Source organism: Platichthys flesus, chromosome 13, assembly GCF_949316205.1.
Source record: "Platichthys flesus chromosome 13, fPlaFle2.1, whole genome shotgun sequence".
Taxonomy (NCBI): domain Eukaryota; kingdom Metazoa; phylum Chordata; class Actinopteri; order Pleuronectiformes; family Pleuronectidae; genus Platichthys; species Platichthys flesus.
In genome coordinates this window covers 24,427,792-24,454,989 of record NC_084957.1, presented here as the reverse complement: position 1 = coordinate 24,454,989, position 27,198 = coordinate 24,427,792, and the positions used below count along the sequence as shown (strand labels likewise).

General features: G+C 40.6%; 3 protein-coding genes and 1 long non-coding RNA gene across 12 annotated transcripts in view; 2 read left to right on the top strand and 2 right to left on the bottom strand.

The window, feature by feature from the left end:
- Positions 1-3,482, bottom strand: part of slc37a1 (solute carrier family 37 member 1) — a 67,740-nt gene extending 64,258 nt beyond the window's left edge. For 7 of the 9 annotated variants that reach the window (XM_062402588.1, XM_062402593.1, XM_062402591.1 and 4 more), the window contains exons 1-2: positions 3,355-3,470; positions 1,415-1,584 (exon numbers count right to left, since the gene is read on the bottom strand). In XM_062402588.1, coding sequence (XP_062258572.1) covers positions 1,415-1,470 — 56 coding nt within the window. In that variant the 5' untranslated portion in view covers positions 1,471-1,584; positions 3,355-3,470. Of the gene's footprint in view, positions 1-1,414; positions 1,585-3,354 lie in introns of those variants that run through there. The other 2 variants (XM_062402596.1, XM_062402590.1) reach the window with 2 other exon arrangements.
- Positions 3,483-5,179: 1,697 nt separating this feature from the next.
- Positions 5,180-27,198, bottom strand: part of marco (macrophage receptor with collagenous structure) — a 75,099-nt gene continuing 53,080 nt past the window's right edge. The window contains exons 12-13 of the transcript XR_009924001.1: positions 6,456-6,615; positions 5,180-6,350 (exon numbers count right to left, since the gene is read on the bottom strand). The gene's annotated coding sequence lies outside the window, so the exon portion shown is untranslated. The remainder of the gene's footprint in view (positions 6,351-6,455; positions 6,616-27,198) is intronic.
- On the top strand, positions 12,633-15,971 carry c13h2orf76 (chromosome 13 C2orf76 homolog). The gene is made up of 5 exons (XM_062401907.1): positions 12,633-12,941; positions 13,019-13,069; positions 13,502-13,539; positions 15,459-15,540; positions 15,635-15,971. The coding sequence occupies exons 1-5, from the start codon at positions 12,800-12,802 to the stop codon at positions 15,709-15,711; spliced, it is 390 nt and encodes a 129-aa protein (XP_062257891.1). The 5' UTR covers positions 12,633-12,799; the 3' UTR covers positions 15,712-15,971.
- On the top strand, positions 18,295-19,114 carry LOC133966919 (uncharacterized). The gene is made up of 4 exons (XR_009924005.1): positions 18,295-18,455; positions 18,553-18,637; positions 18,723-18,857; positions 18,963-19,114. It is a non-coding gene; the product is annotated as an uncharacterized LOC133966919 (long non-coding RNA).

The window sequence follows — 27,198 nt, the reverse complement described above, 5'->3', positions numbered from 1 at the left end:
AACAAATAAGTCAAGTTGGCAAATAATTCACATTTTGTTACATCAAGACTGGACTATTGTAATTCATTATTATCAGGCTCCAGCAGTAAGTCGTTAAAGACTCTACAGCTTGTCCAAAATGCCGCAGCACGTGTCCTGACGAGAACAAAGAAAAGAGAGCACATTTCTCCAGTATTAGCATCGCTACACTGGCTTCCAGTTAAATCTAGAACAGAATTTAAAATTCTCCTCCTCACCTTCAAGGCCCTTAATAATATAGCGCCTTTTTACCTTAAAGAGCTGTTATTACCTTATAAACCCACTAGAGCACTCCGCTCCAAGAATTCAGGCCTACTTGTCATCCCTAAAGTCTCTAAAAGTAGAGTAGGAGCCAGAGCTTTTAGCCATCAAGCCCCTCAGCTGTGGAATAATCTACCACTTTCAGTTCGGGAGGCCGACACCATCTGTTCGCTTAAGAGTAGACTCAAAACCTTTAGTTTTTGATAAAGCTTATAGTTAGAGCTAATTAGTGCGGCAGAACGTAACTTGTATTTTATGACACATGACACACAGAACTTATTTTTCCAGCTTCTCTTTCCTCTTCTCCCCCCCCCCCCCCCCCCCCCCCCTTCCCCGGAATCCCTTTGCTTTATCACCCGCAGATCCAGGGCCTCTGTGGCCGCACCATGGATTGCGGTTTGTGGATCGCGCACCGGGGGTCACGATGTTGGATCCAGTGTGGCGGATTCTCAGTCATGTGCTACTGGTGGTGGACCCTGTGTCGCGTTGGCATTGGGTACGGACGGTGGACCAGGACCACAGCGGTGGTACGTAGTGGGTCCTGGGGGGCGGTGGTTGACGGTGACTGAGGACTGGAGTGGCGTCTGGTCTGGATGGTGGATCGTGGTCCTACTGGTTGCTGACCATGGACTGTGATTGCAGCGGGACTGCTTGGCATGTCATGTTGGGGTTGTCCTTCGGGATGTTAACCCTCATCAAATGCTGCTAGAGACTTTGATTATTGATGATGCTTTCCTACACGTGGCATCTATTGCACTTCTGTCTGTCCTGGGAGAGGGATCCCTCACATGTGGCTCTCTCTGAGGTTTCTATGTATTTTTACCCTGTTAAAAGGGTTTTTAGTAGTTTTTCCTTACGCTTGCTGAGGGTTAAGGACAGATGATGTCACACCCTGTTAAAGCCCTATGAGACTAATTGTAATTTGTGAATTTGGGCTATACAAATACAATTTGATTGATTGATTGATTGACATTTACACATCATTGTTACATCAGTAGCAAATCTGCAGTTTATGGTGAAAAATCCTACTAAATATCCAAGAGAATTAGTGATTCAACAGTAAGCTGAAATACATGTAAAGAGACTCCAATTTACACAATCACTCACTCACGCACTCACTCACTCACTCACTCACCACTGGTCCCTGTCAAAGGACACCATCAGGCGGATCCCAGGAGGAACAGGGGCCATATTTGGACTGAAGTTTTGACAATTGGCTTATGTGAGCTCATGCTGAAGAGATTGATGCGTTACATGCTGACATGGTGGTTATGCATCCATAAATCACCATTCCAGAAGAAGTTGCTGGGAAATGAGAGAAAAAAGGGTTTAGCAGAAAAGAAAAAGGTCCTCTTCTAAGCTGGTAGTAACATCAGTCCTGATGTAAATAATGTCACAAAGATGAAACTGAGTGCAGAGGAGAGGAAACGCCATCATAACTCACAGCAAGACACAGAAAAGACTTTCACTATGAGCTTTAAAAAAAACAAGCACACAAATTTAGTTTTTTGTTGTTTAGTCCTTTTCAATTTAACAAAATAGCTAATTTATGACATTAGACTGACCTAATACTGTGTAGAATGACATAACAACATCTGAGTATCAATTAAAGTTAAAATTGGAATGTTCAAACAGCCTGTCATTTTTTTCACACCTTAAAATATGCCTTGTCTTTAATTGTCGTTATGTTTCAATAAATACCCATGAGACAAATGTTAAAGCTCATTTTTCTCTGGAAATTTTCAGCATTTTTACCTATTTCTGTATTTTTATTAATTTGTTTATTTACAAGTTCATTCATCCATTGATAGGCTTAAGCCTGAAACATGCTTCTGCGTTTTCACGGGCCCGTAAGCGCAAGAGCCCTTCCGGGTCCCTTACTTGCTTATGTATCCCTTCTTACGTTCTGACGGGCGTCGCCCCACTTTTCTAAAATTTACAGCAAAGCTCCGCAAGCTCACTCAGCCCGCAAGGCTGTTATTGGTCTGCTCTACATCCCTTCTGGAACTGCATTTCCGGTTTCATGCCCCCTAATACAGGCAGAAACCGCGAAGAACTCCTGTCGGAAGAGGTCCGAAAATATGAGCACCTTTATAACCCAGCGATGTCCGAGTACAAGGACACTGAGACCTGATGACTAATTATAAGAAGTTGCTCTTCATTGTCCAGCAGCTCCATCTCAATCAATTGTTGTTCGGTTGGAATCGTGAATACACTCTCTGCCATGGTTCAGCATTACTCCGCCTAGTGTTCTGGCGCGGAATTGCTTTGTAAGACGCGCAACGGTTGGGGAAGCATGAATGAAAACGAGTCTTGCGCCACAGCGGCGTGAAAAGACGCAGACGCAGTCGCAGAAGCATCTTTCAGGCTTTACTCAACGAAACGCTTTTACTTTGAAATCCTTTACTAGTTATCACCATAATGCCGAATACAGGCAGAACAACATGAGGGCTGATTTACCACAGGCCGGAAAATCTGAAAATCACATGCTGTCATAAGATGTATATAAAAAAGCATGGATAAATTCGTTGTTCAATTAGACACTGGGGAGCGCGGCAACGTTACAGCCAGTGAAGCTAAAACACTGACATTTTTGCATGAATCTACCATATTATCCAGCTGTGTACCTCATGTGAAATAATGGTTTCATAAAACTTCATCTTATGGAGGCTTATATCACAGCTCTATGGTGATAGTATCAACATACCATGGTCAAAGATTTAGGTCTGATGTTTACTGAGGGTGAGCATCTCAAACTACAGACGTGGACAGTGTCCGGGTTCACAGCGTGGACACTTCGACCCTTTAAGCGACAGTGTTTCCTCTTGCGTATCACATGTCGAATAGTAATTTAACAGGACGTCCAAATATCAGCAGTGTACCAACAAAGACAGTATATATGCTTAATGACTTTCTTTTCCATGAACGTTTTAAAACTCACATTTGCCCCGATGGCGGAAACAACACGGTTGTTAAATCGCCGGTTACAACCAATCTATACCTTTCAAATGTAATGACAGGTAGGTAGAGCACGCTGCGGTTGAGAGACATTCGGGTACTCCTGGGGGGGCTTACCTCGAACGGAAAACTCGACGGTTCGTAGTTCCTGATCTCCACGGCGCGACACGTCCTCCACTTCCTTGTGTGAAAACAAGCGACCGTCACCACAAAGCCACTCACACAGCTGTGCGGCTCCTCCGCGCTTGTCTGACGTCATCAGTTTACACGGTTAAAGCGGTATGTGCTTTATGTAAAACATCCTGCAAATAACATCGGATTGCTTCTGGTTTATTTTATTATTCAGAATAAATTCATGAAACACATTTAATTTTTTTAACTTTAAGAACTTGAAGCCAATTTTGTCAAATTTTATCTTTATGTCATCTGTCTTTCATTTTACAATAATTCTTTCAAAAATACTTTGCTCAGTTACAAATTCTTCAGATATATTAAAGCATGGCACCTCACCCGTGTTCATCACCGCTGTCTGATCTCTATAATTTGTTTTGAATTGTCTGACTCCTCTTTACATTCATTCATGAAAGAAGCAGAAGGTTCAAGGAATTTACTTTGTTGGCATACCTATTACCGAGTCAGGTGACTAAAGATACTACAGTATTTTAGGAAATCCCTGTAAAGTCTCCAGTAACATTTTTAGGTTTTGAAATTGTTTGTCCGGACATTTTCAGGAAGCTGGTGAAAGGAGAACTCATGCAGCAGCTATTTTCTTGTGCAGAATATTTTAATATAGACTTTATGCATAAAGGAGATCAAAAAGGTGGAACAATTTACAAACGCTAACAGACTAACATGAGCAATTGGCTTGCTGCTCCCTCACTGCAAGCTAACCACTTAACAAAAACAAGACTCTTTGCTGTCCTGGCTTCTAAATGGTGTCGGAAGATGTCTCCCACATATCTTCCTCTACTTGCATCACCCATTCCAACAGCACACCCATGAATGGCTAGAATTGCTGTTACTCTATATTGTACATGTAGGTGTTAGCTTCCTATTGCATAGTGAAGTCTCAATATATGCATTCCTAAATCACATTGTGTCCTTGCATCTTGCCACTGGTGAAATATGTAAGGAGTTTGAGAAGTTGGTGTCTCTCTGTACAATACAATAGATAAAACACAGTGTAAATTCAACTTTATAGGTGTCACACATCAAGCATTAATTTGAACCGCAAACATCTCTCAGCCAATTCGGTAAAAGCTCTGCGGCAACCAATTAGTCTGCTTATTTTCAAAGAACACATGATAATATAACTATCGTAACAAGGTCCAATGAGACATGTTTCTTAAATCTAATAGAACAATTCTTGTGTCAAACAGTCCGATTAGATAAACCTAAATGTTAATCAGGAAAATTGTAAGGTTTCAATCTGTTATATATCCTTTTTTCTTCTCAGCTCCAGAATGATCATCAATGATAAGTATTCATTATATATCAATGGCCAGTGATAAATAAAATACTGCGTATTAAAAAACACAATATAAATCAACAAAGAAGAAATTTCAAACCCCGAATTACAGTGAACCCATTATTATTCACTTCAGTTCTATTTGTAAAGCACCAAAACGTCCCTCTAATTCAGGGTTAGGACCCTTTTCTCTTCTCTGTGGTGTCTAGAGAGTGAACGCTTGACATTAACCATGCTCTCACACTTCCACAAACACGACAGATAGCTGCACTACGTCTCAAGGAGAGGAGACAGTGCTCGGAAACTTCCATAACATTCCCTTTTATTACCATTCCCTTAATTATTACATTTTTCAGGCAGGCAAAAAGGTCAAACCTCAGAAAGGATGAGAAAGACATAATTTGCCCCTTCTCATATTAGATGAAACCCTATCAAGTAAAGGGGGTAATAACATGAACAAACCTGAATACATCAGAACGATAAAACAATTTATTAAACAAACTACTTTTAACAACTTCAATGAAAATCAAAAATGTAATCACATTGACCATCATCATAATTAACACATTGCCAAGTCTTCAACCCATGTACTTCACGCACAGTAGAGGGTCACCACCATGGAGAGGTTATTAGCTCTTTTATTCTATTTGTGTGCACTTTGAATAGTGTTTTTTTGTATGGAACATATAGGTTACAATAACAAGTTCCTCCTTTCCAAACAACTCATTAAATTGAGGACGAAAAACCTCCCCATTTCCCTTTATATGCTCTATAAATCACCTCCTCATGGCCGTTAGGGGGAAGGGCTGGCATGTATCTTGAAGCATGGATCCATTCTGCTTGACCATGGACCTTAAGGGCTGTTCTGGTTGTTAACAGCGCCTGGATTCTGCCTTTTGCCAGAATAACCCGCGGCCCACAGTATGAATTTTACAGTCCTTTTTCCTGAGGCATATCGGACACCTCTTCCTCTTACACACCCCGAGCAGGGCTGCTGTTAGGGCTATATAGGAAGCAAAACGATTGGGTCGAGTGTCGCTGTCGCTCTCCATGCAGCGGCGGCTTTTACTGCCTTCACAACTGCAGTGGACGGAGTCACGAGCAGGGCCAGCGAGCAGTACTCCTCCTGCAGCTGTACGTTCCGAACACCTTGTCTAGTTGTCCACGCCATCTTTGTTGCGGTTGTAGTCCAGGACAATGACCGTTTTCCCATCTTCGTGGTCGATGACATCGGCCTCCACACGTCGCATGTTCAAGAGCACCACGTTCCCATTTTACTTTGGGATGTAGGACACAAGAGTGGCGGTGGCTTGAATGTGAACTTCCCTTGACCGTGAGCAGCCCGGCTGGGAGCTCAGGCTTGTTCTTCCGAACCGTCCCGACAACGGGGATCTTCCTGTCCAGGAGCTGCCGCGCGAGTTCGTAGGAGGTGAAGTAATTGTTGCACAAGACGCTACGACCGTGCAGTTCCTCCGTTAAATAAAGCACTACCCGCAACCCCTGGTTTCCGTTCTGGGCGTCCTCAGCTCGGCTTTCCGGTGTACACTTGCATCTTCCAAGCGTAGCTGGATTTTGCGTCGCAGGCCTATCCCACCCACGTATTTCGCCTGGTTGCTGTCCATGTACTGTCGGAAAGGACACTGGTCTAGGAAGAAGAAGAGGAGAAGAAAGGAAAGGAGATGAAGACGAGGAATAGCAGCCACTATCTACATAACGTAATAACATTACATAATGTAAAAAAAAGACTAACCTCTGAACGGAACCAGTTCGTCCACGGTCACTTCGGGCGCCGGATTGTAGAGGGACGGAAGCCGCGCGCCACCCATGCGTCCCAGGCCTCTCAGACGGCCGTCAATTTGTCCGTGGCTTGTCTCGTGCGTATCATCTCGCGATCATCGAAGTGCAGCAGTCTGGAGTACATGTGGAAGAGTTTTAGTGGCATTTGAAATCAGTTGTGGGTCTAAATTACCCCGCAGAGCACCCTCCCTGGGGTCTAAATTAACCCCCTGGAGAATCGAAAATTACAATCCATTGGTCTCAATTACGCCAGGAGAATTATTCTTTTCAAAAAGGATTTAACTTGCACCCTTTTGAGGGTATATGCAATGAAATGTTTAAAAAAAAAACTGCTCTATTGTGGACAATAACAATTAATTTTGCCTGCAGTTGGTAAGCCACGTTAACACATTTTTCACTTCCCCACTCCTTTCCTTTATACTATATAGAGAGAATTGCAGGACGTTGTTCACCTCTGCAACACACACAGAATACGCCCATGCAGAAATGCGGTGTCCCCAGAAGGATGTCTGGCAATGCCATTGGGTTCAGTCTCTTTATCGATGCAGAGTCCATATCGTAATGCATTTAAGAATCTACACATTTCCACACCTCTTGTGTTGAACGTGGAGAAACTGAACCCTTTCAGGGCCCTGACAACTAAACCAAACTTAAGAAAAAAAAAAGAATAAAACTTTCTCTGCCAGAGTGACTCTTTTGGATAATTTTGCCGGTCCCAAGCCCGGATAAAGGAGGAGGGCTGGACGTAGAGCTAGCAGTTCCACCCCACATAACAGCCTTTTGATTAAATTAGATATTCTAACATTTAACATACAAGACGAAATTGATTTATGTATGTGGGACTACATACAGCATTAAAGTCATGAAGTTATTTTGATAAGTGATGACCTATTTCAATAGCAAGATAAAAAAAAAAGAATCAACAGAAGGATATGGAAGGGTATTGCGTTCACTTTTTATTTTTTTATTTTTTGGGGAATTTATCTTGGAATTTCCGAGATTATTATCTTTTTTGTGAAGTGAAGTGAATGTAATACGCTTCTGTAGAAGAAAGCTTATTTGTAGTTCTAAACATTTTTAAGGTGTTCTGTTTCTCACTTTTTGTATGTCCTACAACGACCACTACATTATGCAAATTAGGCAATGACGTAATTTAGCGATTTCTAGCGACTTTTAGGCCAGCCAATAGCTACTTTCCTTACTAAGGAGTTGGCAGCACTGTTTGGTGCTATGAAGTACCTTAAAGAGGTATCCCAACAGAAGATACAGGCATGCAGAGAGGAATGACTACACAGAGGACTGCATCACTGTTATAATACCGTATAAGACATTTTTTGCCTTGTCATGGCAGAAAACAGTCTTCATCCACCCACCTCTCCAGAGGAATCCATTGAGCTTTGTTTTTACGTGCTTACATACACTACAGTTGAAAAGTTTGGGGTCACCCAGACAACTTTGTGTTTTCCATAAAAACTCACACTTTTATTTATCAAATGAGTTGCAAAATGAATACAAAATATTGTCAAGACTTTGACAAGGTTAGAAATAATGTTTTTTATTTGAAATATTAATTTTGTTCTTCAAACGTTCCTTTCCTTAAAGAATGCTCCATTTGCAAACTTTGATTCAACTGTCCATAACACTTTTTTCCAATCTTTCTCTGTCCAATGTGTGTTCTTTTGCCCATATCATTTTTTTCTTTTTATTGGCCAGTCTCAGATATGGCTTTTTCTTTGCCACTCTGCCTAGAAGGCCAGCATCCCGGAGACGCCTCTTCACTGTAGATGTTGAAACTGGCCTTTTGTGGGTACCATTTAAAGAAGCTGACAGTTGAGGACCTGTGAGGCGTCTATTTCTCAAACTAGAGACTCTAATATCCTTGTCTTCTTGCTGAGTTGTGCACCGGGGCTTCCCACTTCTCTTTCTACTGTGGTTAGAGCCCGTTTGTGCTGTTCTCTGAAGGAAGTAGTAAACACCGTTGTAGGAAATTTTCAGTTTCTTCGCAATTTCTCGCATGGGATAGCCTTCATTTCTAAGAACAAGAATAGACTGGCATGTTTCATATGAAAGTTCTCTTTTTTGGCCATTTTGAGAGTATAATCGAACCCACAAATGTGATGCTCCAGATACTCAACTAGCATAAAGGAAGGCCAGTTTTATAGCTTCTCTCACCAGCTAAACAGTTTTCAGCTGTGCTAACATAATTGCAAAAGGGTTTTCAAATCATCCATTTGTGTTCTAAGGTGATTAGGAAACACAATGTACCATTAGAACGATGGAGTGATAGCTGTTGGAAATGGGCCTCTATACACCTATGTAGATATTTCATTAAAAACCGTTTTCCAACTAGAGTCATTTACCACATTAACAATGTATAGAGTGTATTTCGGATTAATTTAATGTTATCTTCATTGAAAAAAACAGTGACCCCAAAATTTTGAACGGTAGTGTATGTGCCCATATTTTATTATCAAGTTGTTTTACTGGATCAATTGATTGAATATGAGCACTCATCCTCAGCAAAATAACAATAGAATTGCAGTTTTTCTATGGGTGGAAAATGTTATGTTGACTGCGAATTTCAGTTTAAGTGATTGACAGATGCATTGTCTTTAATAAATAAATAAAAATGAACTTTTAAATAAACTCCCCTCTGAGCATCATATCATCTCTTTTCATTCATCATTATGGAAAAATTATACATCTCAACAAAGTAACCGGGGCAGTCCTGAAAATAAACATCTCACATTTGTCATCGCGAAAAATGTCAACTGGCCTTATGGTGTAACTATGTATTACATTTCATTAAGCTGACACTTTTATCCAAAGTGACTTATAATAAGTGCATTCAACCATGAAGGTACAAACCCAGAACAACAAGAATCAAGAAAGTACATTTCTTCAAGAAAGCAGAATTTTCTTCAAAAAAGCCAGTATGTAGCATGGCCAAATGTGGTCTGACACACTTTGGTTGGTCTTGCATAATCATCCATATAACAAACAGGTTATATTAGGATGGGTGTCTATGGGCTGGAAACCTTAAAACCTATACTTCTGGCCGCAGTCTAGTAGTATTTGGCATCAGACAAACCTGGTAATACAGATAAGTTTTATTTCTCCCCTGTGCGATTTAGTGTTTATTAACTATTTCAGCATTTAGGAAATTCCTTCCTTTTTGTGTCTTTCTCATCAAGTTATTTTAATTGCCACGAAAGATTTAAATGGAATTCGATGATGTGGAGATGAGGTTAGGTGTTGAAAAATATTGTCTATAATTTGCTGGTGATAATTCAACTATCATTGGGAATAAATAAAAGCAGGCCAATCTTGCTTAAGTAGTCTAATAAAATGTGGTCTGGCATCCTAATATTTTATTAAATTTGTTCCTTTTTGAATTAACCGAATGATTCTCAAACTGTGTGGCACGCCTAACTGGTTGGGCGCAGAGGCATAACAGGTGGGGCGCGACCGGGAGGGGGATATATGAGGCGGAACCAAGGGGGAACATTCTGGGCTGAGCGTTGAGGCCAACACGGAAGTGTAAAAAGCTGCAGTTCCATGGGAAGCCGCTACGCCTGGCACCAAGAAACCGAAAGTTTCATCGACTCAAATGTTAAAATGCCAAACTTTAGAGCAGAATTAAACCTGTTTACAGCCTGGTACAAACGTTTGTTTAATTCTCAATCACGAGGTTATTCCTTCATGACAACTCTGAGGGGGGTGAATTTTCCTATGAAAATTATTCTAGCTCCAAAGTGGGGCATGACAGAACATTTTTCGAGAACCACTGAATTAACCCATGTTCGATCACAAATTATGTTTGTGTTTGGCAGGATGAGGCTTAGTTAAAGTCCCAACAAAGTTGGGGTCCCGACCCCCAGGGGGGCGCGCGGAAACTGTAAGGGAAGACAATGTGACAATACAAATACAATTATTAAATTAATTATGTATTTTAGGTGTTATTAATCACTGCATATTGAAATCTATTTGTCCTTGAATCTCAATCTTTTTTTTCTTTGCATGCCAATCTTTTATTTAAAACCGCTCAAGCCGATCGAGCAGCCCCTGCATCAGACAGTGCGTCCAGTTAAGAAAAAATTTACACATTTTTAAAACGACAACCAGACTGAAGCTGACTGAGCTGCAAAACTGCCGAAACCACGGAGTACCACCTTGGCATCTAAAACTCAGAGCTATGAAATCTCTTCTTCCATTTGCCACCACATACCTCTTCAAGTCTGGCTTTTCTACATTGAAGGTATTGAAAACAAAGCACAGCGCATGTCTGCAAGTAGAGAATGACATTCGTCTGGCACTGACAGCCATAAATAACGGATATTTATATATATATGTTTACGGTTAATATTACTGTACAGAAGTGACAAGGAATGTTTGTAAAGATATAAGATTATTAGTTTTTAAAAAAGGAAGGGAATATATTAAGATACGTTTTGTTTGATTTTAGATTTGGGATTATTGTGCAATATTCTATTGCACAAAAAGGTTTGCAACTGAAAAAGTTTGGGAACGCCTGCACTAATCAACATATATATGTGCATCTCAATGTCTTCTTACACCAATCTTTTCTGCTTCTTTAATTACTCATATTTAACAACTGCTGCCACCTAGTGGATATAACTAACAGGGAAATGTCTACTTAAAAGATTATTTTTAATGAATTAGATGGATAATATACGTTTTTTTAAGATTTTATCCAATGCAGTTATCCAAATTTAGCAATTCTGCTCTGTTATATCAGAATAGCCAAGATCCATTTGTGGCAATGTGTGGTTAAACTTATCTGCAGTAAACACACAATTAGATTGAATATAAATGTACAAAACAGAGCAACCAGGCAGGATGCTTTTGAGGTACTCTCTAATGTATATTAGAACAGATTCACAAACACTACCAGTAATAACAGCTGAAATGAGCTACAGTCTCCAATTCAATTATAATTTCTCAGTATAAAATGAAACTGTGTGAGAACCATGTACAAAAAGATTTTACACTAACTGATAAAAGACAACGTAAATACAAGTTTATTTGAAATAGATGTTTCAGAATCACAGTGTTCAACAGCTGCTCTGTAAAGTGTCAGCAATACCACAGTAAAATGATTTGACTCTACTTCAGTGTAAGATATTGGACACATTGACAAAACATGAGCTAATGACCAAATCTTCCCCATATTAGCTCTGTCTCAAAATCACACTATTTTGATCTTGACTGTGGGCACTGATAAGGCTACAACCAGACAAAAATTAAACAACAAAGGGAGAAATGTGTAGATGTGAGTGAGTGACAGAAGCATTACTATGTAATGTCCATTGTATAGAAGTTGGTGGACAGTAAAGTCTCTATTTCAGGTCGAAGCTCAGGATAGCTGTTGTGAGTTGACGGCAGCTCCAAAGTAAGGCCACAGGTATCTGCAATTGGCCGCCGTGCCAGCCCTTCCGACGAGGTGAATATGATTTAAATATCCTTAACGATGATGACATTAGACGATAAGGATGGCGTGGGTCTCTGCGTTATCGTAATGACTTGAAGGTATGGCATAATGATTTGTTTTGTTTTTTATTGTTTTTAAACATTTTGATAACCTTTTCTAATAACTGTGTGACCTAATACGACAGGTCTGTTTCATAGGTCTGCCTTCAGGTAGGATATTTATGGTCACTGTTTTTTCAACCCTTGGGGAACAATATACCAAAACGAGTCCGTCGATGCAGCTGCGTGGCCATCCGCGGTTGCAGTCGCAGTACTATAATTCGGCCTTGACACACAGCTGTACTCCGGGCACTATGAACAGAAATGCGCTTGCTGTTTACGCAACGTTTCCTGCATGATCTCCTGATTTACTTTAAAGTGACTGTCAGTTAACAAAACTCACCACAAGGTCGCGTCCGCACCTGCTGCGCCCCCGCTACACTTTCTTACAGGACCATCAGTGGAGAGTGAAAGAGGGAGAGAGCTGCTACGGTGTACCTAAATACACTTCGCCGACAATCCGCGTCCTAAAAGCATCGCCGCTAAAACGATCCTTTGTATGGAACTCGCGCAAGTGTTTGGTTAAAGCTGTGGCTCGCGCATGCGTAGTTCTAAAACGGGTCAGGGCGACTCTGCAGAGGCAATCCAAAGACCGCTCGGTTATCGACTCTTCGAGTCTTCATTCCTGAAAATTATCGACTAGTCTGGCCTTATGACATACCCGGAAATCATCCTTAAAACACATGCTAATCACATCCTTGCATGTAACTGTTTAAAATTGCATTAAAAGCACGGTCGCGTGGTGTTATGCAGCAGGACATGGCCAATGAAGCCGTGGTCACAGTTCGTCTGGTCAGGTCATTCGAGCACAGAAACTTCAAACCAGTAGTTTTTCACGGTGTCAGCTTGGACCAGACGGTGCAGGACTTCATACAGCTGGTCAGAGACGGTGAGTTAAATGGAGCAGGATGCATCGTATCATAACATACAATATTTATATAATATTACTTCCCAAACCTCTTCCAGATATTGTGAAAAGACCAGGAATTCCTCTGCCTTTCCGGAGCTATGCCTATGGTATGCGACTTTATCTAATTATATTCCATATTTTCTGTGAACTTGTTATGCAGTATTTAAGACCGTTTGTCGAAGCAACATATTGTGAGGTCTGCTTAGAGGGACTGAGGTGAACTGAAAATCAGGGGGGCCTGTCAGTTGCAGGCTGTCCTTGTTATCCTGAGAGGTAGATGTTGTAGGAATCAATGTAAAAAAAAAACAATTTAATATCAGAACAAATAATTAAACTTGAATTAATAAATTGTTTCCTTGATTTACATTAACCAACAACCAAAAGGTATTTGAGTGATCAGAGAGGCAAATAAATAAAAGGACATGTTGTGTAACAGAGATAATAGTGTTGTATCCTCTAAATTTGATATAGCTGTAATTTTATATTTTTACTTTATTGCATTGTGCTTTTCATTTGATTATCTTTTACTGTATTTTCAGACACGATGAAGATAATCCACCAAGCACATGGAGCAAAGGTATCCATCCATCACTCCATTGGACCTCAATAAGGGCCACTAAGTTAATACTGCAAGCCTTGGTTCTGACTTCAGATTTTACTCTTGATCCAATTCTTTTAAGTAGCTGTTCACATTATCTTTGAAATGTGAACAGGATCAGACTCAAATGGGAACTGGTGATGACAGTGATGTGACTCTAATGCGCTTAAGTCCAACTAGACCAGATACGCAGCACGGTATTTAGGGAGGTAACCAAGGAGAAGAAGTTGGTAATAAACAGAGGCCACAGATGTGAGCGTTTACGGTTACATGTTTCTCTTGATCTGCTTTCAAACACAGACTGGTTAAGACACAACCCTTCAAGTCCTGCTTGAACGAACTTTTTCACGGAGGAGGTCAGATTAAACCGTGCTGTCCTTCGAGTGACTACCTCCTTCGCAGCTGTCTTCCATGTTTGTTTTCGCCAGGCAACTCCCGCCAGCCCCTTCACCTGCACAAAATTATATGTTGAGGTTACTTACAGGTCCAGGGTGTAAGGTTTAAGTGAAAGGGATCTATTGAGATACATTTTCACGTGTTATTCATCTAAACTATACGAATTGTGGTTTTATTTACCCTAGAATGGGCCCTTTTGTATTGATATACTTTATATTTACTTCGGGGGGGGGGTCCTCTCTATGGAGGCCATCATGTTTCTTGTAGAAGCCCAGACTGGACAAACTAAACACCATTTGAGTTTGTATGAAAACTGAAGACTACCAAAGGTTCTCTTCCATGTTTGGAAGGAGAGGATGATGTGAGGTTTTGACAGTGTTGGAAGATAATTACTAGTTTTCAGTAATTGTCCAACACAGTCATGCAGGGCTCCAGAGTGGAACCATTTAAAATCTATGTCAAAAAAATGTCTTTGATCTGACCTTGCAGTTGGTTTGTACCGTGTCAGAATCTCTGTCTGAGTGTTCTCCATCCACACTCCTGCTGACCTGTGCTCACTTTACACTTAAACCATAAACATCAACATTCATCACAAGCTATCAGGATCTGAACAGTACTGACGTATACTTGTGATGGTTTGACTCATTCCAGAGTTTATGAAAAACGAATTTGAAAAAATAGTCAAATACGTTGTTGCGCACACTCTGCTAGTTACAACACAAGAAGCGCACAGCTTGGACATCAGGGTTTAAGTGACTGGAACGATCCAGATTCATAATGCAACACCATCGATTAATAACAAAATATGTCATTGTCGCTCTTCACACACAACCTGACGGGCAGACAGGCACACATACAATCCAAGGTAAAAGGCTGGAATACAAACTTATACAATACAAAGTTAAATGCTCACCTAATCATAACCATCCTCTTTACTGAGCTGGGAACATGTATCTTGTGCCAAATGTTGTCTATTTATTTTTGAGCATTTTTGTCAACAGAGCCAGAGAGTCAATTTCATTTACTGCTTTATGTATGTGGTTTATTTTATTAATGTTTTATTTAATTTGGAATTTGTATTTTTTATTCAAATGTTTGACTGAATATAATTTTTCAAGTTCATTGCTCTTTGACAGGTTGAACTTGCATGATTACGCTCTTTTATCAGTTGTTTAAAATGGTTTGAAAATTATCACAATAATATCATTTATTGCTATAATTTCAAAAGGCGCAGTGAACATTTGTGGGTGCACCTAAATTATGCACTGGTTCACCTTAATTAAAAAGTTAGTCTGGAAGAAAAGATTCTGCAAATCCCTTTGAGTACCTCAGCCTGAAATTGTATAATATCTAAAACCAAAGATTACGAATTCTTTCAGTTTTTTTACTTACCAGCATCCCGAGATTATACATACTGTTGATGGAGCTGCTGTCACATGTGTTGTGATTGGGCAATCCAAATGTATAAGTTAGAGATTTCCAATGTTGTTTTCTTTTGGCAGACAAACGAACTGGTGATGAGTTTAGATGACGATGACAATCTCATTCTGCAAGATGGCCAAACCCTTAGAACTGCTGATGTTGGTAGGATTTTGCTATTTTCATTGAGAAGATTGTATAGTTTTAATTCAATTTTATAAAATCAATGATTGTATATATGTTCCATTTGTCATTTCAGCAAATGAAACAGAAGTGGCCTTTTTCAGAAAAGAAGACTATGGTCTCTATAAAACAAATCCCAAAGTTGCTTGGTGAACGCAGTATTTGACTCATTCGGTGAGGACATTCTTTAAGGACAGAAGTCAAAAGGTCGAGCATGCCAGGACCAAAAGGAGAACAAAATAATACCATCCTGTTAATTCTTTGAGAGATTTACCTTGTGGAGTTGTTTTTAACATTGAAGCTTATATACCACACTGGCATACCTTTTTATTTCTATTCCTTCTCTTATTGTAATTGTTACCACAAAAAGTATTTTTTGCTTTTATGCTGAATAAAGTTTTCTGATAGCTACAGTTATGTTGCTTTATAATGGTGTGTGTGTGCCCAAGATACAGTCCTAAAACTTTACAAAACTTAGCTTTTATCTCTCTCGTTTAGCTGAGGTTGAAGTTGATTAAGTACAAGTTAGGGATTTTGTAGATTTAATTTTATTAAGACTTGAAACTGACAACATGGATGTAATATATGAAGTGCATAACACTGCCAAAGAACATCAAATTCGCATGGCATGTAAATATGGGAATGGGGTGCAAAAGGATGACTATATGGGTACCAGGAAGCTTACTGTAAATGTTGTTGCCTTAACGTTAACACAGTTTGTTTTACTTTTAATATTTCAATTTTTTCCTAAGCAACCATTTATTTGTAACAAAAAAAAACATTAGGTTTTGTACAAAAAAACAACAACCTCTTAACAAGATTTACTATGATCCTGGTCAGCCTCCCGGCTTAAGCCCAGGTGGTGCAGCTCTTTCGCAGAATAAGGGAAAACAGTCAGCAGGGACCTAGGCAGTAACTACAAACTACCAGACTCCCCATAAAAAAAATGCCCATAAGTCTCTAGCAACTGTAAGGGAAATGTAACATTTTGACCACAATATGATCATGTTAATTTTCCCTTTGATTGAATCTCATACAATGTTACCTTCATCATGCTGTATCCTGTACAACTCATCAGAAGATCCTGACTTTTGACTTTGTAACAACCCCAACCAGAGTGGGAGGGATAAGCCAAATGTATAAAGATGAAGAACTCCTTCGCATCGGTGTGCTTATTACAAACTAAACTTTGTCGAATGCAACATGCTCTGAGCATTAAAGTGTGACAATACTGTAAAAGAATTGTGTTTTGTTCCTTGTTGTTAAGATGGGATTGTTGAAATTGCCACGCCAATTTGTAATCGGTAACTCCATAAATAGAAATGCAAGCTCTAACTCTGTTTTTCCAATGCAAAAGTGCATAATATCACAAAGTTCCCGATTTAATAACTTCCCTTTACGCCCTATTTTTTTTTCTATTTATATGCTACCTCTTGGCCAAAAAATTCAATGTTACAACGTCTCCTTCCACTGCTCTGCAGATACAGACAGGACAGACAGACAAACGACAGACAAACACACTGACAGAACAGTCAGTTGCTGCAGAAGAGCAACAGACAGGACAGACAGACAAACATGCAGAAGAGCAACAGACAGGACAAATAGAACAACCAACAGTGCAGATGGAAGAAGACACAGAGGGACAGACAGAAGAGACTCCCCCAATCCAACAGCAGGGCCAGAAAAGGCGTGCTCTGGCTGGAGCAGCAACATATAGAACCCTGTTCCAAAATGAGTGGACCTCTTCCTGGCCATTTATTACAAGAGGGAGCCTCAACACGCACTACTGGTGTGCAGTCTGCCGGAGTGAAAACTCATGTTACCACCAGGGTGTGGCAGATCTAGTGCGCCACATAAAAACCAAAGGCCACCAAGAAAAGCAACGAGCTCTTCAGTCCACAGCCACAACAACCCAATATGCAATGCCCGCTCCCTCTGTTGGAGGGATGTCTGCACAAGAGGTTAAGGTATGATATGTTTAATAGTCCTGTCAAGGTTCAGTCAAGAGTTTTGTGTTCTAGTTGATCGCGGTAAAGTCATGGTTGATAGTTTTGACTAATTTGTGGTTTGTATTTCAATGTATTACAGTCCAATTTTCTTAATTTGAGATCTTAGTTGCTGAATGTGTTTTTTTTTAACCTGTGCCCTATTATCACAGGTGTCTATTTGAAATAAACTATGGTCTTTTGGGAGGATTAATCATTTTCAATTTCTTACAAGAAGAGCTGAGGTAAAAATGACAGCTGGGTTGGTAGCTCATAACGTTCCTCTAGCCTTTGCGGACCACCTGGGGCCTCTCCTAAAAGACTGTTTTGGAGATTCGAAGACGGCACAGGACTACAGGTGTGCCAGGACTAAGTCAACCTGCATTACTAACAAAGCGCTTGCGCCTTATTTCACACAAGAGCTTGTGAAGGAGCTCAAAAACAGCCCATACACCAGCCCATACACCCACCCTACAGATGGGTCAAATGACACAGGTATTTCCCAAACTATTTATTTCTTCTGAAAAACATTTGCTTTGTGTAAACATTGAACAACATGTACATTTGTATAATTCTAACTCGTCATTATAGGAGTGCAAAAGATGAACCCGCTTACTGCCCGGGTCTTCATGGGAAGCAAAGTTGTCCACCGATTTTTGAGCATGTGCACAACAAGTGGGAAGACGTGGGACAGCAAGCGAGATCTTCGCCAAGATTAACTCCACGCTAGAGGAGCATGGTATCCCTTGGGAGAACTGCGTTGCTCTCTCGGTTGACAATGCAGCTGTGAACATCGGACCACACAATTCCGCCTCTAGGGTGCTCCAGAAACACCCCAACACCTATATTCATGGTTGTCCTTGTCATGTGGCCCATAACACCGCCAAAGCTGCAGGAGGGGGATTTTTTAAAGTGAGTTCAGGCCTGATTTTTCTCTACACTCAACTTTATATTTGTATCCTAATTGCATGCATTGACTGAATGATATGATTTGATTAATGCATTGCAGGTGTCTGGTTTTGATTTGGAGGACATGGTAGTGGACATCGGTTACTGGTTCAAAGGTAGCACAAATCGGAAAGGATACCTGACAGGTATGCATGTTTGATACTATTACGTGTAATATTGAAATGCAGAGCTTAAGAAAAGATATGATATGGAATTAAATGTTTGAAACAGAGTTTTGTGAGCTGCATGAAGCTGAGTACATGGAGGTCCTCCTGCACATCTCAGTTCGTTGGCTAAGCCTTGAACGTTGTGTGACCAGAATCCTGAGGCTTTACGGACCTCTCGCGAGCTACTTCAAATCTACTAGTATGGTCATCAATTTTCAATTTCATTATGCAGCAACTACATGGATTGTTAGTCACCAACTTATTGACAACCTCTTATTTTGTGTTATTTATTTATTGATTCAAGATGAAAATCAGGCCAGATTCAAGAGGCTTGTGCAGGCATTTACTGACCCCATGACAGAAGTGTACCTGCTGTTCTACAAAGCCAGCGTACCAACCTTCACTGATTTCAACTTGCTTCTCCAGAGAGAGCAGTCAGCAATATATTTGTTACATGATGAGGTGAGTTTGGATCTTGCTGTTTTTTACATTCTGTGTTTCTTGCTGATATCTGCAGGGATCTAATACTATTTTTGTCAATGTCTGTCATAGATGGTGAATTTCTTACGCAAGCTATGTTCCAAATTTATGGTTCCAGCAGCTCTGCAATGTCACGAGGAGCCTTGTGAAATTGCCTATAAAGAGAAGGCAAACCATTTGCCAGGTTAGTGTTTGACTATTATTATGATCATACACTGTGATATGTGATAGATAAAATGTGATTATTAGCCTTGTAGCTAACCTTTTGCCACTACATGCGTAGAAACCTAAGGTTTGTGGTAGTCCTTCCAACAGTGAGCTTCTGGTTGGATTTATTGCCCTATCTGTCAAGCTGATATTGCTGTATCAGTATGTTAAACCATTTATGTTTTCCTGATATGCTGTATCTGTACAGGGAAAAAGTTGAACATTGGGTTCACAACCAGGGCTACACTTAACAGGTATCTTGATGAGGGTGACATCACACCAGGGCAGGTGGATTCATTCCATGAAGCTGTGTTAAGTTTCCTAACCAGTGCTGTGGGCTACGCACTTAAGAAGCTGCCACTGGAAGAGCCACTGATCAAACACGCAAAATTTGTAGATGTGCGGCAGAGGGCTGAAAGTGGCATTGAAGATGTCCTGTACTTTGTTGAAAGGCTAGTTTTTTTCTTTAATTATTGTCCATCATCTTAGCTAAAATGCTTATGATGAGGTATGTTCACTCCTAAACTGCACATGAGTTATTCTTATATGGCTTTTCCTCAAAGATGTGTATGAACTGCTGCTGGTTGATTACAATATACCTATAACTTAACAACCTGTAACTCTACTTTCATAAATAGGTTTCCCCATCTCCTCCCATACCATGGGCCAGAGGAGCATGACCACCTGGGTGCAGTTTCTCAATTTTCAAACCATGCCAACAACCTCCCTTCAGGACGAAACTGAAATGGAAAGCTTCTGGGCTGGAATGGCAACAAGGAAACATAAGGTATACTTTTTTTTTGTCTTTCTTTTTGGCAGGTGTGGCTTGGCTACATCTGTTGCTTTTATTGATGCATGCATCTGTATCTGTCATACATGATGCAAACTATGCATGTTGTATCTGAACTTTGTTACAGTAAACTTACAGTATTAATCAAAATATGCTATGTTTTTCCATTTTGTTCTTGGTTCATTTTCCATAGGTAACAGGAGCCAAAGAATTTGAGAGGCTTGCTGCCGTCGCCAAGCTGGTCCTGGTGTTGCCCCATTCAAATGCAGATGCGGAGAGGGTGTTTTCTGTGGTGGGACTGAATAAAACTAAGACCAGAAATAGCCTGGCATTGGATGGCACCCTGTCCTCGATAATGGCCATAAAGATGGCCGACCTGGAGCCCTGTTTCAGATGGGAGCCCCCCTCAGATGTCATCAAGGCCTCCAAGAAGGCCACAGGCCAGTACAACCTTGCCCACAGATAATGACTAACCAGCTTCTGATCTGCATCCGATACCTCATTATTATTTATTGTTATTCTGGTTGATTGTATTGTTCTTGTTCCTTATTGCTTAAAAAGGCTACTGTTTAAGCCCTTTAAGCACTTTAAGCACTTTATTTGTTGCACTTTCTTGTTGAAAAAAATGAAAAATATCTCTCCCCAACTAATCTTCTGTCATTTTTTGCTGAACATAAATCATTAACTGTTCTTAAGAATACAATTATTAACAATATAGGTTAGGTTTCAGTTAAGAATTAGTTGAATTCCATTGTAATCAAAATGTCAATCAACCTACCTTGGTCAAATCTTAAACACAGGTCTATTAATTAGGCTATATTGTGGTACATAGACAGTCATTGAGGCACAACAATAGTTTTCTGGTTGAATGTTCAGCTCAAGTCTAGAAGGCCCTACAAGTCATGATCTGATGAACATGAATCAGAATAAGTTCAGGTATTGCACATCTTAGGCATACCACTCAAAAATCCACTAGAATGCAGGAAATAACATCTACTTAAACAAAAATTTCCTGGGGATGGACCTTCAGCTATGTCTTTGCTTCACAGAACGTAACCAATGTTGTCCATCTCCAGTCGGCCGCCCCTATCAACGACTTTGGGCTCCACAAACCACCAGAATGCACAACATGGGTACAACGCCGAAAATTAATTCCAATTCCCTGATAATTGAGCCACAAACATGTGTGGCTGCGTGCGCGGCAAAAATTTGGTCACCCCCGACAAAATCTCACTCCAAGATTTTTTGAAAAGTTGGCAGCTCTGTACAGTCCTGCTCACCATTATTGGCACCCAATAAGTTTAAGTCCTTAATGTGGAAATCTGAAAAAAATGAATCAAGTGAAACAACCTTTTTCTATAGAGAATTTGTGTTTCTTTGTCACTTGCTCTTTTTATACAAAAGAGCAAGTGATAAACAACAATTTAAAACAATTAACAATGGGGAAAAAATAGAAGATCTTAAAGCTTGCTGTGTCACTGATATTGGCACCCTCAGTATGGAAATGCATTATGATTCACCTGTGTTAAATCACAAATGTGAATCCCCTTTGATAAATTGTCTGTGCCCATGTGACATGAATTAGCCAATGAATGATGACTTCCGTATTTTAAAAAGCCAAAAAGTTATTCCCTGTTCCTTTGTCACAATGTTGAAGACAAATGAGCTGTCTAAGGACATCAGAAGGGCTATTATTAGTATACACAAGACCTCCAAAGGGTATAAGGCCATCTCCTAAGACCTTGGTATCCCTGTTTCATCAGTGCGTAATGTTATTAAGAAGTTTGCCAGGCATGGAACTGGACGTGGGGGGAAGAGAAAAATTGAGGAGAGAAGTCTGTGAAGGTTGGTGCGAATGGTGGAAAAAAGATCACGTCAAACATCGAAAGACCTGAAGGCCATCCTTGAACAGTCTGGGGTCATGGTTTCAACAAGTAACATACGCCGCACACTAAACCAAAAAGGGCTTTATGGGAGAAGGCCAAGGAAGACACCATTGCTGAGGAGAAGACATAAAAAAGGAACGATTGATCTTTGCCAAACAGTCCCTGGACAAACCACAGTCCTTCTGGGAAAATGTTCTGTGGACAGATGAAACAAAAATAGCTTTTTGGCAATGCACACCAACAGTTTGTTTACAGACGGCGCAATGAAGCCTTCAAGTACAAGAACACCCTAACAACAGTTAAGCATGGTGGAGGATCTGTGGGGCTGCTTTGCTGCATCTGGTACTGGAGGCCTTGACCGTATCACAGGAACCAGGAAATCAGAGAATTATCAAGAGATTTTAGAGCGAAATGTCCTACCCAGTATAAGAAAACTTGGTTTGAGTGGAAGATCATGAGTCCTCCACCAAGACAAAGACCCAAAGCACACATCCAAAAGCATGCATGAATGGTTGAAAAGGAAAAAATTTACTGTTTAAAAAATGGCCAGCAATGAGTCCTGATCTCAAATTGATTGAAAATCGTTGTGGTGAGCTGAAATCTGCTATTGGAGATAAGAATCCTGCAAACATTCAAGAGTTTGAAGAAATTGCAAAGGAATAGTGGGAGAAAATACCAGCTGAGAAGTTTAAGAAGCTTATAGATGGCTACAATAAACGTTCGGAGGCTGTCATCACTGCCAAAGGGTGTGCAACCAAATATAACTGCACATTTTTCTGTTTCCTCTTTGAAATTACAATATGCAAGTTGAAAAAACCATTTTCTCTGATAAATTACTTTGGACCTCCAATTAAAAGATCCTGATTTTTTTAATTTGGTACATTTCCATTTATTTCTGTAGATATTGTACAGGCTATGCAAAAAATGAAGGGATGGCAATAAGGGTGAGCAGGATGTATACCATCCTGCTCAACATTATGGCCCACTGTTTAAACAATAGGTGGTGCCAAACTTACTCCTGACCTGCCAGCTGTCCTTTAGACCAAAGTGCAACATCGCCGCTCCCACTGAGCGCAACATTCTTCCCATTACAGGTGAGTTAAAATAAACACACAGTTTTCATCTGTTAATAAGCCCAATTACCTAATAAATTCAGTCAATTAAAGTTGATGACAATTCGTTAACAAGCCCAATCATTTATTTGTGTGCTTGATATGTGCTTGAAATATCGACATCCCCTATTTCTCTTCTTGTCTCTCCTTTCATACAGGACAATGAAGGGGGCTCAGCATCCTAAGAACCAAGAGTCTGGCACTGAGAGAATGACTTGCCGACCTTTTTGTAAAAAATAAATTTAAAATATACTAATGCAGAGCTATGATGGAGGCTTTTTTTCTTCAAACTAGTTCAATTCTCAAATGTAATTTACCTGCATTTGATTCACTGATATTGCCAATATCAGTGCATTAGAAGTGAGTCACTATATTTCACGTCTAGTGAGTGGCCCAGTCCACTATATGTTTATAGACTTGCTTTCATGTGATGTTGTGTTTTTATCATTTTCACATTTTGTTTGACTTGTTTCTTTACATATTACTGCTTTTATGTGTATTATTTAAATTTCTTGATTTGTTGTCGAAGCACTTATTTACTTTTGCCTAGAGAAATAAAATTTGGCACACATGTGTATTATGCCAAGACACACAAATTATCCTCTTGCCAATATTCGCCACACCGAACAGGAAGTTGACCATTTTGGATTGAACATTCAAATTTCGTATTATTTTTGGCTCTTTTCACACGTGCTTGACGTTTCTTCTTCTTCTTCTTCTTCTTCTTCTTCTTCTTCTTCTTCTTCTTCTTCTTCTTCTTCTTCTTCTTCTTCTTCTTCTTCAGGATGATTTGATATGAGCGAATATGTGTCTGAAAACAAAAATTTGAGATACCGAATATTGATGTGTTGATTCTAAATATGCGTGTATCAGCTGTCTCAAAAACAAATCGGCTACTTCTGTTACCAGTGTTTTTTTTTATTCTCAGCAAGAGTTGGGTACCTGCAAAACTCCAAACTGACACAGGCACAGAGTTTTATAATAAAGTTTATTATAGTTTAAGCAGCTAATGGATCAGTGTATAATTAAGCATTTTTCAACATCAAATGAGACAAAGATTTTGGCTACCCAGCCACACTACATTTTCTCTCCAAGTTGATCATTAATGACATAGAGATCTCTATGAAGTTATGTATAATAAAATTAGAATCAGCATAAACCATTTTCATACGGGAAAGTAATTGTCAAACCACACCTTAGACCAGCGAGGCATAATTTCAAAATTTGGAAAAAAAATTATGTACACACAGGATGATTGTAGAGGCATATAAATCAAGCATTGGGTGAATTACCGTGGTTTATTGGATCAAGTTCATAATATCGTTATGGGCTTGGGGATATATTTAGGTTTATTGAGGATGGCTCGGCGGATGTTGAAAAGAGGTTTACGTTTAACAAAGCTGAATTTAAGAACAGCTGCCACAAACATTGTGAGAGATGTGTCTGAAAACTGGAGGCAAACAAACTGACGTTCTTTCTGTCACAAGGTAAATCTGTAAACTAACTTTCCCCTATTCCAAATAACAATTTAGTTTGTGGGTTAAAGCAAGGCCACAAGTATAAACTATCCACAGTCATCCTGAGGCCCAGCACTGCCATACGCTAAGGATTGAGGAGCACTTCAAAAACAACTCTGATCCCAGACGTACGTGGCAAGGCATCCAGGGTTTAACCGACTACAAACCCACCAACACCTCCCCCCAAAATAGTGATGCCTCCTTCCCTGACGAGCTCAACAGCTTTTATGTTCGCTTTGACAGGGAAAACCAGGAGGTGGCTATCAAGGCTGTGCGCACTTCAGACCACCAGCCCCTCACACTCTCCTCCATCGACGTGTGTGCTGCACTGAGCAGGATCAACGCACATAAGGCTGCTGGCCCTAATGGCATCCCCGGACGCGTGCTCAGGGCCTGTGCTGGGCAGCTAGCTGAGGTCTTGACTGACATATTCAATCTGTCACTGGCCCAAGCAGCTGTCCCCACATGCTGTAAAACCACCTCCATTGTGCCAGTGCCCAAACACTCGACTACAGCTCACCTCAACGACTTCCGCCCTGTTGCACTCACCCCCACCATTATGAAGTGCTTCGAGAGGATGGTCCTGGCTCACCTCAAAACCTGTTTACCACCCACACTGGACCCCTTCCAATTCGCCTACCGCCAGAACAGGGGTACGGAGGATTCCATCTCCACAGCACTTCACTCCGCACTTTCTCACCTGGACAATAACAACTCCTATGTAAGAATGCTGTTCATAGACTTCAGTTCAGCTTTCAACACCATTATCCCCTCCAAACTGATCACGAAACTCAGTGACCTAGGCATCTCACCCTTCCCTCTGCAACTGGATACTGGACTTCCTATCCAACAGATCCCAGTCTGTTAGGTTAGAGAACCACACCTCCTCAACCCTGATCCTGAACACTGGCATGCCTCAAGGCTGTGTGCTAAGTCCTCTCCTCTACTCACTATTCACGTATGACTGCATTCCTGTACATGTAACTAATACTTTTGTCGAGTTTGCAGATGATACTACGGTGATTGGCCTCATCAGCAACAACGATGAGTCGCCTACAGAGAAGAGGTCCAGCACCTGGCGGCGTGATGCGGCGACAACAACCTGGCTCTCAACACCAAGAAGACCAAAGAGTTCATCATGGACTTCAGGAAGAAAGGCGGCACACACACCCCCATCCATATCAACGGGACGGAGGTCGAGCGTGTCACCAGCTTCAAGTTCCGTCAATAAGGAACCTTGTCCTCCTCGAATAGTTCAATGGGATCCTTTCTTTTTTCTTCTTTTTTTTCTCTCCACAGGAGTCTAAGAAAGATGCTGTCATGTTTCAAATAATTGATTGGTCATTGGGGGATGCTTTTCTACGGCATGATCTCTTATTTCCAACTTAACTTACTCTGGAGCAGGTTAGTGGTTCAGGATGAGTAAATATGGGGATTTACGAAGTAACTGAGCCTCATAGAATTGAAAACCCTGAGGTAAACCTGAAGTTACCCCGGACAACTTGGAATCCTGCTTTGTAGTACAGGCCCCTTGGCTACACAACTTTAACCATACAGAAAACTATAAACACCAAGCTGTATGTAGTTAATACACTTGCTCGATATTTTCACGAAGGAGATGTCTGGTTAGGTTACCACTTTATTTTTATAAAAAGTAGCAAAAAGTCAGCACAAACGCTGTTTGGAATAAATTACTCAAATATGCGACCATGTCAGAGTTGAGATACATTTGAATTATAGTTAAACAGCATTGGTCTCTGGTCTGGTCTGCAAAAAGAATGCATTCAAATTGGGATTAATAAAGTAAATCTATCTGACATATGTTCAACATCTGCTGTTTCTGTATTTTGCTAGTTCGTAACTAGCAATTGTTCGTAACAATTCAGATGCATTATTTTAACTTTCGTTGACGAGACGAGACAAGACGAAAATGTTGGTGGTTGACTAATAATTTGTTTAAACATCATCGTATCAGGCCGTCATGAAGTATCAGGAGCGGGCGAGTGAGTGAGAGGTAAACAACGTGGTGGAGGAGTTTGTGTTTACACACGTGATGCGTGGTGCCAGGACGCTGTGGTAGTATGCAGACACTGTTCACCACTGGCGGAGTTCATGATCATAAAGTGCCGTCCTTTCTATCTGCCGAGGGAATTCACTGCGGTTTTAATAATCGCGGTATATATTCCTCCAACCTCCAGCTGCAGTGACAGGGATGCGGCACTTTGTGAACTTTATCAGGCTATCAGCGAACAACAGACAGCACACCCAGATGGATTTACAATCATCGCTGGAGATTTTAATCATGCTGATCTTAAAACTGTCTTACCAAAACGAGCCTGTCCCGTGGCATCGGAAAAGAGCAAAACAGGACTACTCCAAAAAGATAACCAGCCACTTCAAAGACAGCAGAGACACACGCAGCCTGTGGCAGGGCATCCAGACCATCACGGATTACAAACCTGCATCACAGACCTGCGACGACAACATCTCTCTGCTTAATGACCTCAACAGCTTCTTTGCACGGTTCGAAGCAACAAACAACACAAGC

Excerpts from the sequence above, each read along its gene's own strand:
- c13h2orf76 (XM_062401907.1), top strand. The coding sequence starts at position 12,800 with ATGCAGCAGGACATGGCCAATGAAGCCGTGGTCACAGTTCGTCTGGTC. Across the intron at positions 13,070-13,501 it reads TTTCCGGAGCTATGCCTATG|ACACGATGAAGATAATCCAC; the intron begins GTATGCGACTTT and ends CTGTATTTTCAG. Across the intron at positions 15,541-15,634 it reads CCTTAGAACTGCTGATGTTG|CAAATGAAACAGAAGTGGCC; the intron begins GTAGGATTTTGC and ends TTGTCATTTCAG.